Genomic DNA, 22,241 nt, shown 5'->3' on the forward strand with positions numbered 1-22,241 from the left:
ATTGGTTTTTTAAATTAGAAACCACTCTACTGATGTTTGGAGATTTGCAGTGCTTCTATGTTACAGTTAATGTCTGACTTCTTTTTCTTTTAATATAGCAGCTTTCTCTTCTGCCTTTGATGGAACCAATAATTGGAGTGAGCTTCGCACACTTTCTTCCCTATGGCAGCGGCCAGCTAAATGGTGGAAATCGCCTTGTAGGAAGTTTTGGTAGTGCTACTCTTGATGGGGCTTCAGATTACTACTCCCAGCTCATTTACAAGGTACAGTTTTAATCTGGATATCCATTGGGTGCTCTCTGACATTGTTATTGCTGGTTGGTTAGAGTTCCTGCCTTTATGCAACCAGAAGAAAACAATGTTTTATTGCCAGAGTAGGTAAGACGGTGCAGTGGTGAAACAGTCACCATTGTTTTACTCTCTGAAAGTGGAAATCAGCTCTGGAATCTGTGTTGTAAGCTAATTAAAAACTGGAAGTATTCCTTTTACAAATGGATACTAAACAGTGAAAATAGTAATTACAATTTTATGGAGTAGAAAAGGCTGAACTCTCAGTACTTTGCAAAGTCACTGAAAGCATTAAAACACTTCTTAATGTGAATTAAACGGGAAATAGACTTTTCTCTCTTGTCCAGTAAGCCCTGACTAAGAACTCGAGAACTCTGAACAACACAGACTGTTTGTTGGCGAGCTGATAACCCACAGGATTTACAACTCGGTCTCTGAGGTCAGAGTGGCAATATTGGGAGAGCAGCAAGATAGCGACGAGACAGAATCAAATTTGCTGCTCGGCTACCCTAATATAAAAACTTCAGTAACTTACTAAAAACCAGGGGTGTTTACTCCAGCCTTACACAGCATGTAAGCTGAGAATGTGACCTAGCAGAAATAGTTGCTGTGGTCAAAAGTGAACAAAAAGTATTAGCTTTGTAAGCATGACCGGAACAAGAACAGATACTGAAGTTCTCATTTAATTTTCATTTAAAATATGGACAGTTAAGTAAGTTAGTGAGAAGTAGCCTGGAGTGTGAACTTGCCGAGTATCTGCTTCTCCCTGGTAGCCGCTTCAGTGAAAGCTCATCCTGTGCTAAATGTGAGGTAGCTTCCCCCTTTTAGTGAAAATCAGGTAAGCTGACTTGTTTGTGGTGATGGAGAGTCACTGCAGAATAGCGCTCTCAGTCTGAAGTTCAGACCTTTGCTTAACTGCAGGAACTTGCTGGGGCTCCCAAACCATTCCTAAAAATGCTCTCTTTGTGTTTTTCTGTAACTAATTTAGCTATGTCTTCTTTCAGTAATGTATACTCCTCATGTAAACTACTTCTCTGATAATATCATTGATATAAGAAAAGCAAAGCATTGTGTCTTTTATACTAGATACTTTTATGTATTTGGTCACATACTTGAGAATTAACTATCGTTGCTTTTCAGTGCTGCCTCTGGCTGTAAGGATATGTGAGTGAGCTACATTAGGTGGTACTAGAACAAGGCAAGTTTTCACTCTGTGTTCCATGGCTGATTTAGGGTTATTTATCTCATGCAGCAGAACAACCTGAGCAATCCTCCGACACCCCCGGCCTCTCTTCCTCCCACCCCACCTCCAGTGGCGTGCCAGAAGTTGGTCAACGGCTTCGCAACCACCGAGGAACTTGCTGGCAAGGCTGGTATGTTGGGAGGTCATGATGGTAAGACTAATACCTATTGTTTCCATAATAAATGAGTCAAAATTGTAGTAAATTACAAAATAGATAACTAGGATGCTTTTCAGTTGCTTTAGTCTTCTTTTATAAAAAAAGTATGCCTAGCTTGTAAGGTTTTAGTCATTATTATCCATCTTTATTTTACATCAATATAACGTCAAATGATAGGCTTTCCCTTTCTGTTCGCTTTCAGAAACACTGAGAGCTAGAAGCACACTTAAGAAATGAAAAAGACAACCTTAAAATCAGATTTTTTTATGTCCAGTACAAATGACTAACCAGTTAGCTGAGTGAGCTCAAAAGCAGTCTGCTGAAATGGATCCTCAGCAGGCTTTATGTGTAGTCAGTATGTATTTTCTGATGCTAGCAATTTGGTCAACTAAATTTCTTTCTAATAAATAAAACTTTATACTTCCTTTTCATGAGGGGTGTTCAGCAATAAAATCCTTCTTTCCAACCCTTTTTCCTGTACTGTTACAAAGTTGGGGGTTTTATTTGTTTTGAACTACAAGTGGGTGAGACTGGTGTTACCATCTGCTGTAGTGCCTTGGTTGTATCGGGGAGCCACCAGTGCCCCGATGTGCAGAACGTGTATCAACAGAGGAGCCGTACAGGTGTCTCATTGTGCTGTGTGTTTCTGGTTTTAGTTACCAAAGCTCTGGGACCAAAGCAGTTCCAGTTGCCTTTCAGACCACAGGATGATTTATTAGCAAGAGCAATGGCTCAGGGCCCGAAAACTGTGGATGTTCCTGCTTCACTTCCAACACCCCCGCACAACAACCAGGAGGAGTTAAGGTAGGTTTTTCTTGACATCTTCGAATACATACTTGGAGCAGATTCTGTGATCTGTCAGTAGGAGATGAGACTGTGAAGCTGTGAAGAAATGAAATCCGTTGTGCACAGCTGCACAGTACGAAGAACATAATGGGATCATTTGTCCTGGTTAACTCTTTGCATTCCACTTGCAGAGAGCAGCGTAGTGAAATAGGTGACTCTGCCTCTGCTGGACTCTAGGTCCTGTTAGGTTGTTAGGGATTCATTACCCTGCTCTATTAAAAGCGAAACAAAATGATACAAATTGAAATTTTCCTGGAGCAGCATGGTACTCTTCTACCATGAGAGTTCATGGTGGCTGTACCAGACAGCAGTACTGTGCAAGTGTCAGACAGCCTGAAAGCTCCCCAGCTCCACTCAGTTGCTAGGTTTTTTATGTATCTTTCCCAAGAAACCACGGTGTGCAATGGAGTAGGAGATGCCTAGAAATGCTGGCCTACCACGTAATTGCTTTCCATGACTAGTGGCAAGAAGCAAGTTCATGATAGCTCCCTGTCACAATTTCTAGCTTTGGCTTACCAAGGGTTTTTAGACCATTTCCCAAAGGTTTAAAAAAAAAAAATTGTCTGGGTCTTGTTCCAGGGTTCAAGATCACTGTGAGGACAGGGACACTCCTGACAGCTTTGTTCCTTCTTCCTCTCCTGAAAGTGTGGTGGGAATGGAAATAAGTCGGTATCCAGACTTGTCGGTTATAAAGGAGGAGAACCCAGAACCTGTACCATCTCCCATCATTCCCATCCTACCAAGCAGTACTGGAAAAGGTGAGACTGCAGCAGCGCAAACACTTAGAACCAGGCTTTGCTTTGCTTATTTTTCTGTTTCTTGCAGTCACGTGCATGTAGGATTAACGTGGTGTCTTTCGTTTCATTTTCAGGTTCAGAAGCCAAAAGGAATTATGTAAAATCAGAACCCGGTTCAGGAGCATTACCTGGTTCTGGCTTGTTTGCCTCTCAGCTTGGACCATCCCAGAATGGTCCTAAATCTGGCCTTATATCCGTAGCAATTACTTTACATCCCACAGCTGCTGAGGTAAAAGAAATAAGCTTGTGTTACGAATGTAAAATACGCAGCAGTTAATGTGTTTCATGTATAGTGAATCTGAAGGAGTTATAGCATAGTACAGTCAAGCAGCTGTTGTAATCTTCTAACAATTGATATTATTGCTATCTTGCTGCCTGTCTGATGAGAACAAAAGTATGCTTTTATTATTGTTTTTAGAACATTAGTAGCGTCGTAGCGGCATTCTCCAACCTGCTCCACGTCAGAATTCCCAACAGTTACGAGGTTAGTAACGCTCCAGACATCCCGTCCTCCATGGCAACCGTCAGCAGTCACAGAGTGAACCCATCGATGGAGTACAGGCAGCACTTACTCCTGCAGGGTCCTCAGGCAGGAGCCGTGGGACCTGCCAGGATTGTAGGGTCTTACGGGCTGAAGCAGCCAAATGTGACGTTTCCTGCAAACAGCAATGGTGAGTGGGCTTTAATTCTTTAACATTCTCAGTAACAAAGTTTTAACTGAGTCAGTATTAGTGCATTCCAGCCTCATAAATTTATAGTCTAAAATAAAATAATTGATTCTTGTTCTAAATCGTACTTTTCTTTCACAATCAGTACTTGTGGACCTGCTCCTGATGCTAACCGTAACTTAATAGGTCTGGTCCATCTCTGATTTCTGTTATGTTATCTGAGTCACTGTCAGTGAGGTATTTCTTCCAGTAGTTCCCAACATTATTAGGTTTTTTCATCCAATCTGCTTTTAAATGCATCATTCAGAAGGATTGTTCCTATGGTGCAAAACTTGACGTAGTTGTTTCGGCATGTATTCCTGTGTTGGTTTAGTTATTTCTTATACAAGAATGTATTTTTGCCTTGTTGTTCGCACAGTTGGTTTTGGTCTCGTTTAAGCAATTTCCCCATGAAGACATAGTTTAAAGCTTGCCTTCGGTGCCCTGTCCAGGAGGATCATAGAATCATAGGTTGGAAAAGACCTCTAATATCATCAAATCCAACCGTCAATCCAACACCACCATGCCTACTAAACCATGTCTTGAAGTGCCACATCTACATGTTTTTTGAACACCTCCAGGGATGGTGACTCCACCTCTGCCCTGGGCAGAACACCTGCCTTCCTACAACCTCCTTTCAGGTAGTTGTAGAGAGCGATAAGGTCCCCCCTCAGCCTCCTCTTCTCCACACTAAACAGCCCCAGCTCCCTCAGCCGCTCCTCATCAGACTTGTTCTCCAGACCCTTCACCATCCTCATTGCCCTTCTCTGGACACGCTCCAGCCCCTCAATGTCCTTCTTGTAGTGAGGGGCCCAAAACTGAACACAGTACTCCAGGTGCAGCCTCAGCAGTGCCGAGTACAGGGGTATGATCACTTCGAGAACATCTCATCGCTACTCCTCTAGACCACTGAAGAATACTGTGACTTCTCATAGATTGGATTTAACCAGATGTAGCTTCTAACAGACTGACTTCTTCTCTAGGTGTCGCTGGCTATAAGGATCACAGTCAGAATATCACAGAAGGCTCAGCGCTGAGACCTCGATGGTGCTCTCACTGCAAAGTTGTGGTTCTCGGTAGTGGCGTGCGGAAGTCCTTCAAAGACCTGCCGTTCCTTAAACAGGTACTGCAGTGGAAGCGTGGTTTCTTGCGTGTCACGGTGAGTGACCAAACGAAGGCAACAGAGACTGCTGCTGGTCAGGCCGACTGATACCGCTTCCAGGTTTCTTTGTAGTCTCACTTCTGTGTGTGTCCTAATTCAGGATGGGACATTCAAGCACGTTTGTAGTGCAAAGAAGAAATGTCAGAGTCATTACTTATATATAATGAATTTCAGTAAATGTCATAAAATAGGTCTCATATGTGGCAGCTTCCTATATTCTGCTGCTAACCTCCTTCCACAACCACTTCAGGGACCGTAATTCAAAAAGAGCTTATTTGTAAGGCAGCGCCGTACTGCCATGTCAGGAAGTATTGTAAGAGCAAGAATACTCGGACTCTTTTTGAGCAGAAATCAGATTTCAGTCTTAGTCTCTTGTGTTTGCACTGGGAACCGTCACTCATTCAATAAGTACCATCGCTCTTTCAATGAGATTGAGATAATTACGCAACCAAGATATATAGTAAAAATTCATGTACCGAAGTGATGGGTTCACGCAGTCAGAAAAACACTGAATTCCCAGTAATGTTTTGCAGATGGAGGAGTAGATAAAACAGTCTGAGCTGTCTTTGATTAGGCTGGAATGAGACGTTCTTTTGCCATCCAAAGATAACAGAAAATGCATTTTGCTTTGCAAGTGTGCCTGTGGAGCAGATGGGTGCTTGGTATAGAATGCTTGTGATGACTGTTGAACTTCTGTTAAAGGCAAGAAATGCTGAAGATCAAGGTTGTAGGTGGTGGCAACGTTAGATCTGTCAAATAATCAAGTATTTCTATCACAGTATTGTTCATTATTTCACAAATGTTCTACAAATACGGAGTTTCCAGCCAGATTGGAGGACTGATTTCATTACACTTACTATGTGAAGAATGGTATTAAAGTGCACTTCTGATAACCTTCCGTGTTCGATTCCCAGGATTCCCAAGAAGGCTCTGATAAAATGAAGGACATCGTATTCTGTAGCAACAACTGCTTTGTTCTCTATTCAGCAGCTGTGCAAGCAAAAAACTCAGAGAACAAAGTAAGTATCAAATGCTGGCAGATCCTAGTGAGCAGAAATTACTGCAGCTATTGTTTGAAGCACAGAAAGGGGGCGAGGGGGAAGTTTGCCCTTCGTTTTAGAGGTTTATAAGTTCGTTCACTGTATTCAGAACTTTCTCCCTGACAGAGATGCGTGGCAGAACAGCCGCCACCTTTTGCTGTCCTCACAGGCTTGGAAAGTGCAGTCTCCAGAAAGCAGTCATTTAAGTTCTCTGGGCATTGCACAAAACCATAGATACATTTTTTTTAAGGGCTATATTCTGCATTTTGCTTTGGCTTACACAGTAAAAAAACCTTACAACTGTGCAAATAACAACTGAACAGCAAGTCTGCAAAAAGACTTTTATTTGTTCAGTGTGTTACTGGAAAAATGCAATCCTATTCTGTTACTTAATTTGGGCAAAGCTGCGATGTTAAAGCATTCATTACCAAGACAAAGAGCCTGCTAACTGGCAGTGATGAGGAAAAAGAGGTTGTAACTACTGCAGAAAGACATTTTAAGAAATGTGTTCAGCTGGCAGTGGAATGAGGCCAGGGGTTTATCTCAGGTGGTCCCCAATATTCTCTGCCCCCCAGGCACCGCGAGGGGTGCGCAGACACTTCCACGCAGGGCGGTCTCTCTTGCTGTGCCCAGGTTCAGTCCGTTTCAGAGGAAGAGAACTTACATTCATCTCTGGTTTTTTAATCGGCAGATGTCGAATGGTCTTCATTCAAGAGTAAATGATGCAGCCAAGTTTATTTTCTCATAGATAAATTTTTTTGAGTAGTTGCTTTAACTAGCTTGGTTTCTGCTTTCTCTAGTTCAAATGTACCTTTTTTCCCCTAAACCAGCGGACAGAACAGGCCACATGCTTCAAGCATTTTACCTAACGAATGCTTTCTCCTAGTCCTGTATTTACTGTAGAATTTGCAGCCCTCCTTCAAATGCGTCCTACTTACTTTTTCAGAAAAAAGTAAAAAAAAAAAAAACCCAACCCCTGGAGGGGCAGATGATGTGTGTACATCTGCATCCTTTCAACGTCCCGTGGAGCTCGTTTTCACCAGCCCTTCAACAGGGCAGCATTTCTGCACAAGTGCATCGGCATGTACATAATTAAGTTAATTAAATGGCATGTTCAGCCTCCTGATCCTTTCATTTACTCTTTCAAGATTAATTATACAAACCACATTAAGCACTTTTAAATCTAAACTTCCTCTGTTCTTGTTTTCTCTCCTTTTTTTTTTTAACAGATCTCTGCAGGTATAATTCTTGTTTACAGTGACTGAACAGCTGAGTCCTCAAGGTCTATCTGATCTAGAGCCCTGCAGGAGTTTCCCCCTCATTTGTTTCCAGGAAAAATACGTGGCATTAATTCCAAATTTTCCCTTTCTATCAAACAACAAGATTCTTACTCCTTAAATTAATTCCGCGACCCAGATTTTAAGGTTATTTGTGTTGTAATGAAACTTTCTAAAAACACACGAGAACTCAATCTGTCGGTCAGCTCGCCTAGGGCGACTGAGCAGTGTTCCATTCAAAACCTGGGCAAAGGATTATTTGTGCTTCCCCTCCTGTATGAACGGGCACCACGCTCTGGGCTGGCTGGGAGAACTTCTGTGCTCTGTGCCGCGGCACAAGCTGCGATAACGCGGATCAGGGTGATTTCCACCTTTCTCTGTCCCGCATCGTGAGTTTAGGCATTCTGAGTAGCCTCTTCCGTGCCGACCTGAGAGGGTCTTCAGGGTGCATTTAATGGTTAACGGTTCGGGAATTCTTTTCTTACAAGTTTTCTATCGATTTAGCAGGAATCGGTTCCATCTTTGCCGCAGTCGCCGATGAAGGAGAGGCCGCCTAAAGCGTTCCATCAGTACAGCAACAACATCTCCGCTTTGGACGTCCACTGCCTGCCTCAGTTACAGGAAAAAGTTTCTCCGCCATCATCGCCCCCCATCATGTTCCCCCCTGCGTTTGAAGCAGCCAAGGTAGAGGCAAAACCGGATGAGCTTAAGGTAACGGTGAAACTAAAACCCAGGTTAAAAGCAATACACAGCAGTCTTGATGACTGTCGGCCTCCAAGTAAGAAGTGGAAAGGAATGAAATGGAAAAAGTGGAGCATTCAGATTGTGATTCCTAAAGGATCATTCAAGCCTCCTTGTGAAGAGGAAATAGATGAATTTCTTAAAAAACTGGGCACAACCCTTAAACCAGATCCTGTGCCTAAAGACTACAGGAAATGTTGCTTCTGTCACGAGGAAGGTGATGGATTAACTGATGGACCAGCAAGGCTTCTTAACCTGGATTTGGACCTTTGGGTCCATTTGAACTGTGCTCTTTGGTCTACAGAAGTCTACGAGACACAAGCTGGTGCCTTAATAAACGTGGAACTAGCGCTGCGAAGAGGCTTGCAGATGAAATGCATGTTTTGTCACAAAATGGGTGCCACCAGCGGTTGTCACAGGTTAAGGTGCACCAATATTTATCACTTTACCTGTGCCATTAAAGCACAATGCATGTTTTTTAAAGACAAGACCATGCTTTGCCCCATGCACAAACCAAAGGGAACTCACGAGCAAGAACTCAGTTACTTCGCAGTCTTCAGGAGGGTCTACGTTCAGCGTGACGAAGTGCGGCAGATCGCTAGCATCGTTCAGCGAGGAGAACGCGACCACACTTTCCGAGTGGGAAGCCTGATTTTCCACGCTGTCGGTCAGCTGCTGCCACAGCAGATGCAGGCCTTCCACTCCTCCAAAGCGCTCTTCCCCGTGGGTTACGAGGCCAGCCGGTTGTACTGGAGCATGCGGTACGCCAACAGACGCTGCCGCTATCTCTGCTCCATTGAGGAGAAGGACGGGCTTCCCTTATTTGTCATCAAGGTTGTGGAGCAAGGCCACGAAGATCTGGTCCTCACTGACACAACACCAAAAGGTAAATTTTGTGCACTGAGATCCCGGCTTTTATGGGTTTGCACTTTGGTTTGTTGCTACCGATACGCATCGGATGTGTGACAGATGTTTCAAATAGCGCGTTGCAGAAATTGTTCTAGCATAATGCTTCTAGTGAGCTGCCAGGGTCCGTTTTCAGTGTCACGCTGTGAAGCCTGAGGGCACCTCTGAAGAATCACATAATGGTAGGGGTTGGAAGGGACCTCTCTGGGTCATCTAGTCCAACCCTCCTGCCGAAGCAGGGTCACCTACAGCAGGCTGCACAGGACCTTGTCCAGGCGGGTCTTGAATATCTCCAGAGAAGGAGACTCCACAACCTCCCTGGGCAGCCTGTTCCAGTGCTCCATCACCCTCAGAGGGAAGAAGTTCTTCCTTATGTTCAGCTGGAACTTCCTGTGCCTCAGTTTGTGCCCATTGCCCCTTGTCCTGTAAATTGTATAAGCTGCAACAGGTTTGTACAAGTAACTTGTAACAAGTTCACAGAGGAGATCCAGGATTGATTATTGAAAACAAATAAAAATAGTAGGAATGTCAGCGTAGCTTTCCTTTCATGACAAGTGGCTTTATTGAAATACCATACCATTACGCAATTATCTTCAAATCAGCGAGTAATTAAGAGACAGTGGAGTTGGCCACGTTATTCTCTGAGCAGGGTGAGGAGCAATGCATGAGACCACAAGTGTCCGGGCAGGTCTTCAGCCCACGGCACGTGGATGTGCGCGGCCAGTGAGGCTCGGGGTCCAGCCCTGCCGTGCTGCGGGTGCTGCTCCTCAGCCTCGCCCTGCCCAGCAAACCGCTGCCGGGGGCATCGCCTGCACGGCGAGCGCTGGCTGTGCCAGACCAGTGGAAGTAGAAGGTTCGGTTTATTTTCAGAAAATTCTGCTTGACGCAGGTTTTCGCAGGAGGCTCTGTCTGTGTTACTGTTGTCAGAGGACTGAAAGTTTCCGTGCTGCGGGTACTAAAAGCTTCATTCCCGAGAATCAAGGGTGCGCGAGGAATGTCGTGCTTGTCTGGGATTTGTTCAGGAAAAAACAGCAACTCGCCCAACGATTCTCCGCTTCACTTGTTGAACACCGGCCTGTTTGTGTAGGCACCCAACAACAAAATGCTTTTTTGGTGTTGGTTTCTGGTTTCTGATACCCTCAGGCATTCGTTTCACAGCCAGTACGATAGATTTTAATTTTTCTCATGGTGCTAACTCTTTCCCATCTGGCTGTGTAGGTGTGTGGGATAAAATCTTGGAGCCCGTTGCTTCTGTTAGAAAAGAATCTGAAATGCTCCAGCTGTTCCCCGGCTATCTGAAGGGTGAAGACCTCTTTGGATTGACAGTCTCTGCAGTGGCCAGGATTGCTGAATCGGTGAGTCTCCGCCATCCCGGTTCCTGCTGGGTCACCCCAAATTGCTGGATATGGGCGTGAGGAGGGGAACAGGAGGAAGTGTGGAAGAGTAATATTTCATTAGACACGATTAACGGATCATTGCTTGGAATTTTCTGTTCTTTTTGTCTTTTTTCTTGCAGCTGCCGGGGGTTGAGGCCTGTGAGAACTACACTTTCCGCTATGGCCGAAACCCCTTAATGGAGCTCCCTCTTGCCATCAACCCCACGGGCTGTGCCCGTGCCGAGCCTAAAATGAGTACCCATGTCAAGAGGTTTGTGTTAAGGTATTTTGTTTTAATTTCACATAGTACAGCCCAGGGTTTATAGGCTGCTTAGGGTTATTTGTGCTTTCGTCTGCTGCTTACAAACCCTGTCGTCCGTGGCTGTGTATGTGCATGCCCAAATCAAAGGCCTTGCTTTGTCGTCTCTGCTAGCTGGCTTTCAGTGTCTGTGTGTCTAAAAGAATTTTGGATGGGTTTTGGGGCTGTCTGCAGAGAAATCTTCAGTTTTTCTTGTATTCTTTCCTGCTACATGCCCAATCCCCACAGGCCTCACACCTTGAACAGCACCAGCACCTCGAAGTCATTTCAGAGCACAGTTACGGGAGAGCTGAACGCGCCCTACAGCAAGCAGTTCGTCCACTCCAAGTCCTCGCAGTACCGCAAGATGAAAACCGAGTGGAAGTCCAACGTGTATCTGGCTCGCTCGCGTATTCAGGTCCGTTCTCAGGTTGGGAAATGGGTACTAAAAAAATCTACTTACACTCCTGTTTATATCTATTTTATACAAATTCTTATAATTTTATACGTTTTATATATTTTTCATATGAAATTTATCTTTAAAAATTGAAACTAAAGCTGTTGTAAAATTCCTTCAAGCCTTGTCCCAAAATTGGCAATTTTTATGTGGCAGATCACTTCGATAGATTTATCTTAAGTAAGATTTCTTTCTGATTATTGTAAATATCTTAAAAATTCATTTGTTACACTCATCTAGAAAAGTAGTTTCTTTCACGTTTTGAGGGGTTTTTCTAGCATATTTCCCAAAAACTCCGTAAAACTTACGAAAAGCACAGACAGGCAGTGGAAGCAGGAGACGCTCAGACCAAGCTGAGCGAGACGAGCACGAGCAGTTCGATGCTTGCTTGCGTCCGCAGCCACGAGAAATGCGCTGCCCGCTGTGCCGCTGCTGGCGGGTGGCTCCGCAGACCCTTCGGCAGAAGCTCTGTAACTGATCTTGCCGTGCCTGAGCGCGGTGGGTGGGTGGTTTAGGCTGGACTGAACTGTGCCGTTGTGTTCCTGTTAGGTTTCTCCGTTCTAGCACGGCCCGCTCTAGTTTTCAGCGAACTTACAATCTTTGCCCAGTTAGGTGTCAGAGGCGTGAGAGAAGCGTTCACGCCTAGACAGAAGCCGAGTACATTTCCTTGCGTCTTAAAAATGCGACGAGGAGCTGGGTTCTGCATCTGGGCCGTTCCGGCATCGGTGACGTCCCCACGCTGCTTCAGCCTCTCGGGGCAGTTGCCTTCTCCCATGATTTTCTGCAGGAGCGGTTTGGGGGCACAGTGAGGAATGCCGCGTAAATGTCAGTTTATTACGGAGCTCTAAACCGCAACGTGTTTTTTGTAGGGCCTGGGCTTATACGCTGCTAGGGACATTGAAAAGCACACAATGGTCATTGAATATATCGGAACCATTATTCGGAATGAGGTGGCGAACCGGAAGGAGAAGCTTTACGAGTCTCAGGTACGGGCGGTGGTGGCTCGCCGTGTCTTTCCCCTTCCCCTTGCAAGCGTTCGTGTGCCAGAGCGACCGCCGGTCTGCTGTCCGATGAGGTCAGGTCCCCTGGCTGCTGTCTGCTGCGGCGCTGTAGAGGCAGGGGAGCCTGCAGGGTGCCCGATGGAAGGATCAGAGCCTGTAGACGTTTACCAGATCTCCCCGCAGCCTGGCCAGGGAGGTGACAGATGACCTCTGCCACGGAGACAGAGCGAGCTCCGACAGAGATGTCAGGACCTCAGTTTTTAATGAGAACTTCTTCAAATTTCACGCAACTTCCTGTGTGTAACCAAGTGCTGTTGTAAGAGTTAGTACGTGTTTGTGGAGCGCTGCGAGACCCTGGGTGCGAGGCTGCGCAGGAGCTCTCCAGGGAGCACGAATTCTGCGTTCGATGGGTGTTCGCGACCCACCTGTTCCCTCACAGACCACCGAGGGGGAGGCCGCAGGTGACCTGCGTGTCCCCTCCTGAGTCTGCAGGCAACGGCCGGTGCTGAACGCAGGAGGACACTTGGCCACCACCCAACAGCGCTGCTTCGTTTTCGTCACTGACAATTATGTAAAACCTACAAGTCTGTCTTCCAATTGTGCTTTTCAGAACCGTGGCGTGTACATGTTCCGCATCGACAATGACCACGTCATCGACGCCACGCTGACGGGAGGCCCAGCAAGGTGGGTGGCTCTGGAGAGATCCCCGACCTCGCTCTAGGGCGTCAGCGCCTTCCCTTGCCCCAGAGATGCTTGTGGCTTCTCCGTGGTTTTCACCCCCTGCGCTGGGGGCTCAGTCTTGGGCCCATTCCACTGAAATGATGTCGTCCTTTTCATTAGCTGGGCTCAGCTTTGAATCACAGAATCACAGAATGGTAGGGGTGGGAAGGGACCTCTGTGGGTCATCTAGTCCAACCCTCCTGCTGAAGCAGGGTCACCTACAGTAGGCTGCACAGGACCTTGTCCAGGCGGGTCTTGAATATCTCCAGAGAAGGAGACTCCACAGCCTCCCTGGGCAGCCTGTTCCAGTGCTCCGTCACCCTCAGAGGGAAGAAGTTCTTCCTCATGTTCAGACGGAACTTCCTATGTTTCAGTTTGTGCCCATTGCCCCTTGTCCTGTCGCTGGGCACCACTGAAAAGAGCTTGGCCCCATCCTCCTGACACCCACCCTTCAGATATTTATAAGCATTTATTAGGTCCCCTCGCAGCCTTCTCTTCTTCAGGCTGAACAAGCCCAGCTCCCTCAGCCTCTCCTCGTAGGGGAGATGTTCCAGTCCCCTCACCATCCTCGTAGCCCTCCGCTGGACTCTCTCCAGTAGCTCCTCATCTTTCTTGAAGTGGGGAGCCCAGAACTGGACACAGTACTCCAGATGAGGCCTCACTAGGGCAGAGTAGAGGGGAAGGAGAACCTCCCTCGTCCTGCTGGCCACACTCTTCTTGATGCACCCCAGGATCCCATTGGCTTTCTTGGCAGCCAGGGCACACTGCTGGCTCATGGTCAACCTGCTGTCCACCAGCACACCCAGATCCCTCTCTGCAGAGCTGTTCTCCAGCAGGTCCGCCCCAAGCCTGTACTGGTGCATGGGGTTCTAGCTTGATTTTTTTTGACGTTTTCTAGGTAAAGAAACACGTAGAGCGCAGTGCAGTTCTCTGGGGACAGGCACTGCGCCCCTGAAGCTAAGCTCGGGCTACGGTTTGGTTGGGCTGTGCCTCAAGGGGGGCCTTTTCTGACGAGGTCGCCTTCCCTGCGCTCTCCCCTCACAGGTACATCAACCATTCGTGCGCGCCCAACTGCGTGGCCGAGGTGGTGACTTTTGAGAGAGGACACAAGATCATCATCAGCTCCAGCAGGAGAATCCAGAAGGGGGAGGAGGTAGGTAGGGCGTCTCGCTGGCGCTGCCCCCGGGACTGGGGGGGCATTTCCCTCCCCTTGTCCCTCCCGGATCGTGCCCGTTCCCGACAGTTCCCAGGTACGAGGAAAGCTGCAGCAGATCCCGGTTGTTCCGTAACCGTTCTCCTGCTTCTCCTTCCAGCTTTGCTATGACTACAAGTTTGATTTTGAAGATGACCAGCACAAGATTCCATGTCACTGTGGAGCCGTAAACTGCCGAAAGTGGATGAACTAGAATGCATTCCTTGCTGTCTCTGAGGGCTGCTTGTCCCTAGGAAGAAGTGATTCGCGTTTTGATTTTGTCGATGGAAAATTGTTGCCTTTTTTTTGATGGGGGAAAGAAAGAAAGAACGAAAAAAAAAAAATCACTTCTGGAAGTACAGATTTCTACTCAAGTATTGAAAAAGAAAAAAAATGAAAAAAAAGCCCACAACCACCCACAAACCCAAGCGCCAGAAGCAAGCCGGCAAAATCTGCAGCTGACTTCCCAGCCAGGCGGAGGTTCAACGGAGCGAACGGAATGGTCCAGCACTTTTGTTTTGGAGCTGACTAAGGAGAAACTGTGTAACTGGGGCAAAGAACCGACGGCCGACCTGCGGGCGGGCAGGTGGGCGCCTATGAATGTAAGACTGAGATCACCAGCGAAAGGGAGAAGTCCAAAGTGCTGGCCACAGCCTTATTTGATAAAGGGGCAGGCCCTCTAATTAAAGAAAAATTTTAAATAAAAGTAGACACCACTGAACAAGGAATGTACTGAAACGACTTCCTTAGGGATAGAGCTAAGGGAAAAAATAACTTGCACTAAAATACATTTAAATACTTGATTCCATGAGTCAGTTTATTGTAGTTTTTGATTTCTGTAAAATAAGAGAACCTTTTTGTATTTATTATTGAATAAGTGAATGAAGCTATTTTTAAAAAGAAAGTTAGAAGAAAGCCAAGCTGCTGCTGTTACCTGCAGAACTAACAAACTCTGTTACTTTGTACAAAAGTGTAAATATTTTGAGAAAAAAAAAAAAAACACACACCGTATAAAAATAGTTCTTGACCAAATGCTCCCAGGCTCTGCCGCAGCTGGGGTGCTCTGCTAAACTGTCAGTAGGGATGTCACAATATGATCGAACGCCGGCCCGCGCAGCCGCGGGCGCCCGCCGCCGGAGTCACCACAACCTCAGCGGAGCCAGCGCGGGGGGTTTTACGCTGAAAGCAGTCGCGACTGTGGTCTTACGAGTGAGTTTTTTAAGGAAACCTTAAGCCCGGTGAGGGCGTGCGTGGTACAGCTCTGACTTCTGTAGGTGTCTGGGGAACTTGGATGAATTCTGTTTGTATTATATTGTTGCATCCCTATTTCTTAAGTCAGGTTTTTTTGTGCTTACAATTTGTGATAACTGTGAATAACTGCTAAAACCACCCAAAATAGAGGCTGAACGTCATTTTTTTATCTTCAGCAAAAGTAGTCGAGATTAGGTGAGCGTTCAGCCTGCGTTAAATCACGTAAAGGGCGTAGAATCCCGTAGTTGGAGCTTCAGTCTGAGCGATAGCCTTCTGAAAAGGAAAATGAGGAGAAAAAAAAAATTAGATGTGACGTGCTTGCAGCTGCAGGACTCTGGCAATAGGGGTTTGGAAAATGTAATTTAAAGACGTGTTTGTATGGATTGGTTTTGTTTACATTTCTTTAAAAAAAATAAACACTGTTTTGTGTTTGCTTGTAGAAATTTAATCAGCATTTTGAACCAGGTTAGCTTTTTATTTTGTACTTAAAATTCTGGTACTGACACTTCACAGGCTAAATATTAAAAAAAAAAAAATGAAGTTTTTTTTTTTGTGTGCACAATTAAAGTGGACTGTAAACTGTTGGTATATTCAGTAATACAGTTCTGAACTTGTAATGTATATGGCATGATGTATTTTTATCTTACAGAATAAATCAATTGTATATATTTTTCTCTTGATAAATAGCTGTATGAAATTGTTTCTTGAATATTTTTCTTCTCTTGTACAATATTCCAACATCCTTACCAGTATTTGTCCTACAGTTTTTTCTGTTCTGTATAATAGCATCTAATGTTGGCAAAAAAAATACAAAAACCACACAAAAAAAAGAATTTTTTGAAGTATACAGAGTGTTATGGGTTTTGGAATTTGTGGAAACAGATTTAGAAGATCAGCATTTACAAATAAAAATATTTTACATCTATAACTCGCATCCTCCTGTTTTCAGCGGGAGGGCCCGTTTCCTCCTCCTTCTGGGGTTTCCGAGGAGCATTTCCCTCCCCTCCTGCCCGGGCAGCCTGAGCGTGGGAGCGGGGCCAGGCCCAAGCCCCTCGCCGCTGGCATTGCTCGGCTCATCTCGCGCGCTTCGGCGCCTGGCGGTGGGAGCAGCCGCCTGCCCTGGGCCCCGGCATGGCCGGCGCAGCACCCGACACACGAGGGAAGGGAGCTGCAACGCAAAGCTGCCCCAGCCACGGTCACTACCAGCTCCAGGAGGCAGCAAGAAGGAAATGTTGTGACACAGAGGCTTAAAAATTCATCCTGGGCGCGGTTTCTTTACAAATAATAAATTTCTCAGGATGACAACGGCAAACGGAGTGCTGCAACAGCTCAGAGCCTGGACAACGCTTCTCCTTCCTGCTCCTCAGCGCCGTTCCCAGCTGTGAGCAGTCACAACAGCAGCGAGAAACCGGAACTGCCTCCTCAGGACCGCGAGCTCGCCGTGGGCCGAGCCGAGAATGATCACCTTCTCCTGGCGTGTTCGGCTTCTGCGGGTGGCGGCCTGGCTGTGCAGCCGCGCCTGGGCCCAGCCCCTTCGCTGCAGAAGCGGCTGACACTGGCCAAAGTGCTGTCAACGGGCACCGGACCCTGGGCATGCGGAGGGACCCCGGCCCAGCCCGCCTGGGAGGGCTCAGCCCAGCCACAAACCTGGGCAGTGCTGGATTTTTTTTTCTTTTAAAACAAAAGGTGCAGTATTTGTACGAGCGTGAGGTAGAATGTTTCTCTCCTTTGCATCATGGAACAATCCAGGCGTGAGGCCGCGGTCCAGCCGCTCTCCTGCTGTCTCACTGCAGCCGTACAGCCCACGCGTGTCAGGCTGGTTTCGACAGCAGCCCCCGGCTTTCCTCACCAGGAGCAAAAGGTCAGAAATTCTGTGGCAACAGACTCGGACCGTAAATAACGCAAGTTTGTGCTGTGCCTCTTTGAGGATTTGATTTTTCTAGAAAGACAACATAAAGGCCCCAGAAAAAAAGGCAGAGCAAGGCTACCGCGCCACCAATTCAACAGCCACCGCTGCCGCATCCTGCAGGTCAGCCCGGCGCGCAGCCGGGAGCAGCTGCGCCAGCACCCACTGCTGCCTCAGGCTGGCGCGCGGGGGCCGCCGGGGCTCAGCAGCCTGCTATGACCGGAGCTGCAGCCCATCCTTGCAGCCACGGCGAGGATGGGCCTTCACGCCGCACGCAAGTGGCACCCAGGAAGCCGGCGCTGGCCGGGGACGGGAGCACAGACCGGCGCTCCAGCCAGGGGCACACCGTGCTGGCTGGCTTCACGCCACCCTCGCTGCTGCGGACACGGTGGAGGCGGCTGCGAGCTGCGGCCCTGCGCCTGCTCCAGCCCCAAAGGCCGGCAGTGCGATGGCGCGTGGCAGCAGCGGTTTGGGAACCGATCTCATGCCGTGGGAGCCCCGGTCAGGGCCGCCGGGCCCAGGACAGCACACGGCATGGCTGCATGCAGCTGCCGAAGGGGGCTGGGGCGGTGTTTACAGGCATTTCTTGGCAGGCAGGAACGTGGTGGTGTCTAAATTGTAACGCTTTACCTGGAAGCACTTCCACCTCGGCCTGTTGTCCTGGTTTACAGTTAAACCCTGCTTACCTGGCTCCTCCCTGCTGCCGCCACCGCCGCGCCAGGCAGGGACCGCTCTCACCCTCCTCCCCGCAGGGTGACCGCGGCGGGACCAAGCGCAGCCTGGCAGGGTGAACCTCTCCTCGCTGCGGGAAGGCGGGGGTCTGTCATTACTCGAACATGATCGTTCTTTGCCTGGCGCTGCCCAAACGTCAGTGACCGGGTGCCGCAGCTTTGGTGTGGTTGGAAACGCTTCTGCTGCCCAAGCGAAGGGCCAGGCTGTCGGGGCGCTGGCGACGCGCGAGCCGCACGCGTCCCAGGGACGAACATGGCCAGCGTGGCGAAGGGAAACCACGCGAGCGAGAACAGCTTTCCTCTCCGGCAGCAGCTTCCACGCACTGATGGAGCACTGAGGGCTGAGGCGGGAAGCCAAAGAAAGGCAAAAAGTGAAACGAATGAACTTGGGAAGGGAACAGAAAAGTGCAGGAAAAAAAACCCAAAAAGAGAAATTCTCTGTCAAAAGTTCAAAGACGTGAGAGAGCGAGAACGAGCCGGCTGCGAAGAAAAGGGAGTGAAAACACGGGAAGACCCAAATCACATGGCATGAGCTCATACCAGTCTCTTAGCGGGTGCTTTCTGGTCCGACAGCTACAACGAGGAAGGCCGTACAGATTAATAAAAAAATGATACTTTATTTTAAATGCAGCTACTGTCATGAGTCATCAAAATAGACTTTGCAATAGTTACTTTGTTTTAAATAGGAGGCGACGAATGACAGCTACGAATTTAAACTACATGAAATGTCCTAAAATTGTAAATTAAAAGAACTAAATTTAAATATTACAAATGACAATTTTCAGAAGATAAAAGAGAACAAAAATATTTTCCAGAACAAGTAAAACAGTTTGGCCAGTAAAACCATCCTAAGAACGGAAATTAAATCAGATGCTGCACATGAAGTACTTGATGGGGACTCCTTTCTGTCACTGTCATTTAAAAGATCCACAAAGCTAAAATCTCGCAATTTAAATTACGCTGCTCTAATAATTTCTCTTACTTCCAAACAGTTCAACAATCCAGGACCAGCCAAGGAACCGACGATGAATTGCACTTCCACGTGTTGTTCCGCGGTGGGGCTGCGGCCGTTACTGCTGCACCTGGCCGGGGACCGGCGGCTGCCCGGACCCGCGCGCACAGCTCTCGGCAGCAGCGTGCCTCTGAAGGCTCCTGGCGGCGGTGGGGCCGGGTGCAGCAGCTCAGGGCTCCTCGCAAAGGCCTCCAGAACGACTTAAAATCCGGGCTGAAGGGCAAGGGGGTCTTGGCATAACATCTCCCAGCCGCGTCCGCGCCGCCTCAGCTCTCAAAGTGCCACTGCTGAGGGAGGGACCCGTCGCAGATGGCCATGGCCACGTACCCTTTGTGGCTGAGCGGGTCCACCACCTTCATGCACTGGCCCACCGAGACCTGGTAGAGGCGGTTGTTCTTCTAGAGGGGAGAGAAAGACGGGGGGGGTTTATTTATTAAAACTTCTGCCCTACTCCACCGCGCAACTGAAGCCGAAACTCCTCCCTGACGGAGGAGCCTTCCAGCAGCCTCCCGGACCCGGCAGCCCCGCCGCAGCGCCAGAGCCCAGCACACCCCGTAACCACCTTCAGCTCTTCCAATGCAGGCTCTCGCCTCCTTACAGGCACCCAGTTCGGATTTTGCTTACAGCGCAGTCTCTCCACGAGGTGGAGGGATGATCAGAACTGCTGCCCAGCCCTCAGAGGGAGCCCACACGGCCACGGCGCAGCACCCATCAGGCCAGGCCTTGGCAATGCCACTGCCTTCCACACCTCTGTGCCGGGGAGCTGCCCCACGGCGTCACCGGCCTCTTGCGCGCAGTGGGTCCCAACACCCGAGCAAGGCCAGACCCCAGTCAGATCCAAGAAGGAAACAGATCCTTCTGCTCTTTTTTTCCCCCTGGAGGAGCCTGTCCTCTCCTCCCACTAACAACTGATCTGAGGACCCCTTCTCTGTCCAGAAAGGGTTCTCTGCACGGCCCCCGCAGCTCCCGTGGGCAGCAACCTCCTGCTCTCCTGCATGGAGGGAGCAGATACGTGACAACAGCCGCACCGTACTCTGCATCACTGCTTATGGCTGTAAGCAGATGTCCAATGAAGTGGAGAACGTGGCAAGAAAACGCAACGCTCCTCCAGAACACCCCCCATGCCGAGCCTTGTGCTGTCACCGACTGCGCGCAGCTGGCCCTTCTCTGTACCAGTGACTCTCAGGCCTAACGTGCTGCCCCTTGTTCCCACCAGTCTTCACTTATCTGAAGAGTCCTGGCCTGCTCCCGTATTCCTCGTGTGAAAGGTGCCCCACACCTTCACAGAATCATTAAGGTTGGAAAAGACCTCTAAGATCATCAAGTCCAACCGTCAGCCCAACACCACCATGCCTACTAAACCATATCCCGAATGGCCACATAGACACATTTCTTGAACACCTCCAGGGATAGGGACTCCACCACCTCCCTGGGCAGCCTGTTCCAATGTCTGACCACTCTTTCAGTAAAGAAATTTTTCCTAATATCTAAACTGAACCTCCCCTGACACAACTTGAGGCCATTGCCTCTTGTCCTATCACTAGTTACCTGGGAGAAGAGACCAAAACCTGCCTCACTACAACCTCCTTCAGGTAGTTGTAGGGAGCAATAAGGTCCCCCTTCAGCCTCCTCCACACTAAACAGCCCCAGGTCCCTCAGCCGCTCCTCATAAGACCTGTTCTCCAGACCCCTCACCAGCCTCGTTGCCCTTCTCTGAACATGCTCCAGCACCTCAATGCCCTTCTTGTACTGAGCGGCCCAAAACTGAACACAGTACTCGAGGTGCAGCCTCACCAGTGCCGACTACAGGGGCACGATCCCCTCCCTGCTCCTGCTGGCCACACTATTCCTGATCCAAGCCAGGATGCCGTTGGCCTTCTTGGCCACCTGGGCACACTGCTGGCTCATGTTCAGCCGGCTGTCGACCAACATCCCCAGGTCCTTTTCCACCGGCCAGCTCTCCAGCCACTCCTCCCCAAGCCTGTAGCGTTGCATGGGGTTGTTGTGACCCAATTGCAGGACCCAGCCCTTGGCCAATGTGATTACCCCGCCACCATCTCTGAACCTTCTCCAGCCCTAATTTAGCCTCTCTGAGAGGAGGTGACCAGTGTGTGCAGTAGAAGCAAACCACAATGGCGTGACGCCATTTTTCTGCTTTGGTTCCTGTTCCTTTCCTACTCAATCCTAATATTTGATTCACTTTCTTTTGCTGTGGATCATTACCGAGCACCACGGCGACACTGTTACAGATCCCCCCCGGGGGCAATGGCCAGCCCAAAGCCTGCGTTTCACACGCCAAGCCCAGATTGCCCACCGCCACCGCCCAGCAGTTACGTGCACTGAATTGCAACAGCCATTCTCTCAGTATTCTAAAATCTCGTACCAGCAGCCGAACTGCTGAAGCTCACTGCTCCCAGCACCATTTGCAGCCGTGGCTGTAGCTCTGCTGGTGCAAGCACCAGACACACGCAACCCTGGGCTCACACCGGATCCGCCTCGGTCAGCTCCAGCCCACCCTGGACTGCAACAGCCTCCTCATCTGACCGCAGTCAGGGCTCGTGCTGCCACGGAGCAGCGCGCTGTGAGCCCACGACAGTTCATGCAGAGCTGTCCCGGACGCGCAACAGGCAGTTCCGGCAGCGCCTGCTCTTCGTCCAGCGATGGCTGTGCTACCGACTCGTGGCTGTGCGGAGGGCGTGCGAGGGAGCAGCCCCCGAGTGAACACCCCGCAGCCACCTCTCGTGCGTGCGGCACTGGCTCAGTTTTGTGAAATCGGCCACTCCAGACTCCGAGCGACTGAACTAACGCGATGCAATTACAGGGCAGAAGCAACAGCAAAAGAACTCCTCTCTCAGTCCTCTGCTCTGCCCTGCGCTTCTTCAAGCACCAAGCGCAAACCAGCACACGGACTGCGCCCGTCTCGCAGCCCCGCAGACACACCACCACGACGAGCTGCGGGGTGGAGTCTGTTCTCCCTGGCACATCCCTGTGAGCCACAGTGCTGCGAGCGGCTGCGACATGCAGAAAACAGGCTGAACGGAGCTGCAGAAACCTTCCTATATCACACAGGGCCTGCATGGCCCTCAACTCAACAGAAGTCTCGTTCAGGCTGAAACACAACCAGCAAAAGCCCG

General features: G+C 48.9%; 2 protein-coding genes across 20 annotated transcripts in view; one reads left to right on the top strand and one right to left on the bottom strand.

Annotated features, from left to right (window-relative positions):
• Positions 1 to 14,903, top strand: part of KMT2C (lysine methyltransferase 2C) — a 203,103-nt gene extending 188,200 nt beyond the window's left edge. For 11 of the 18 annotated variants that reach the window (XM_075419784.1, XM_075419786.1, XM_075419795.1 and 8 more), the window contains 16 exons: positions 99 to 263; positions 1,540 to 1,681; positions 2,344 to 2,491; positions 3,113 to 3,291; positions 3,405 to 3,559; positions 3,749 to 4,001; positions 5,021 to 5,160; positions 6,114 to 6,218; positions 8,021 to 9,143; positions 10,382 to 10,518; positions 10,680 to 10,822; positions 11,087 to 11,255; positions 12,164 to 12,280; positions 12,906 to 12,979; positions 14,060 to 14,168; positions 14,329 to 14,903. In XM_075419784.1, the coding sequence (XP_075275899.1) occupies positions 99 to 263; positions 1,540 to 1,681; positions 2,344 to 2,491; positions 3,113 to 3,291; positions 3,405 to 3,559; positions 3,749 to 4,001; positions 5,021 to 5,160; positions 6,114 to 6,218; positions 8,021 to 9,143; positions 10,382 to 10,518; positions 10,680 to 10,822; positions 11,087 to 11,255; positions 12,164 to 12,280; positions 12,906 to 12,979; positions 14,060 to 14,168; positions 14,329 to 14,421 (3,252 nt within the window). In that variant the 3' untranslated portion in view covers positions 14,422 to 14,903. The remainder of the gene's footprint in view (positions 1 to 98; positions 264 to 1,539; positions 1,682 to 2,343; positions 2,492 to 3,112; positions 3,292 to 3,404; positions 3,560 to 3,748; positions 4,002 to 5,020; positions 5,161 to 6,113; positions 6,219 to 8,020; positions 9,144 to 10,381; positions 10,519 to 10,679; positions 10,823 to 11,086; positions 11,256 to 12,163; positions 12,281 to 12,905; positions 12,980 to 14,059; positions 14,169 to 14,328) is intronic. The other 7 variants (XM_075419785.1, XM_075419802.1, XM_075419791.1 and 4 more) reach the window with 5 other exon arrangements.
• Positions 14,904 to 18,692: 3,789 nt separating this feature from the next.
• The window catches only part of GALNT11 (polypeptide N-acetylgalactosaminyltransferase 11), a 54,951-nt gene continuing 51,402 nt past the window's right edge, over positions 18,693 to 22,241 (bottom strand). For both annotated transcript variants that reach the window (XM_075419804.1, XM_075419805.1), the window contains exon 12: positions 18,693 to 19,505. In XM_075419804.1, coding sequence (XP_075275919.1) covers positions 19,374 to 19,505 — 132 coding nt within the window. In that variant the 3' untranslated portion in view covers positions 18,693 to 19,373. The remainder of the gene's footprint in view (positions 19,506 to 22,241) is intronic.

Source organism: Opisthocomus hoazin, chromosome 4, assembly GCF_030867145.1.
Source record: "Opisthocomus hoazin isolate bOpiHoa1 chromosome 4, bOpiHoa1.hap1, whole genome shotgun sequence".
Taxonomy (NCBI): domain Eukaryota; kingdom Metazoa; phylum Chordata; class Aves; order Opisthocomiformes; family Opisthocomidae; genus Opisthocomus; species Opisthocomus hoazin.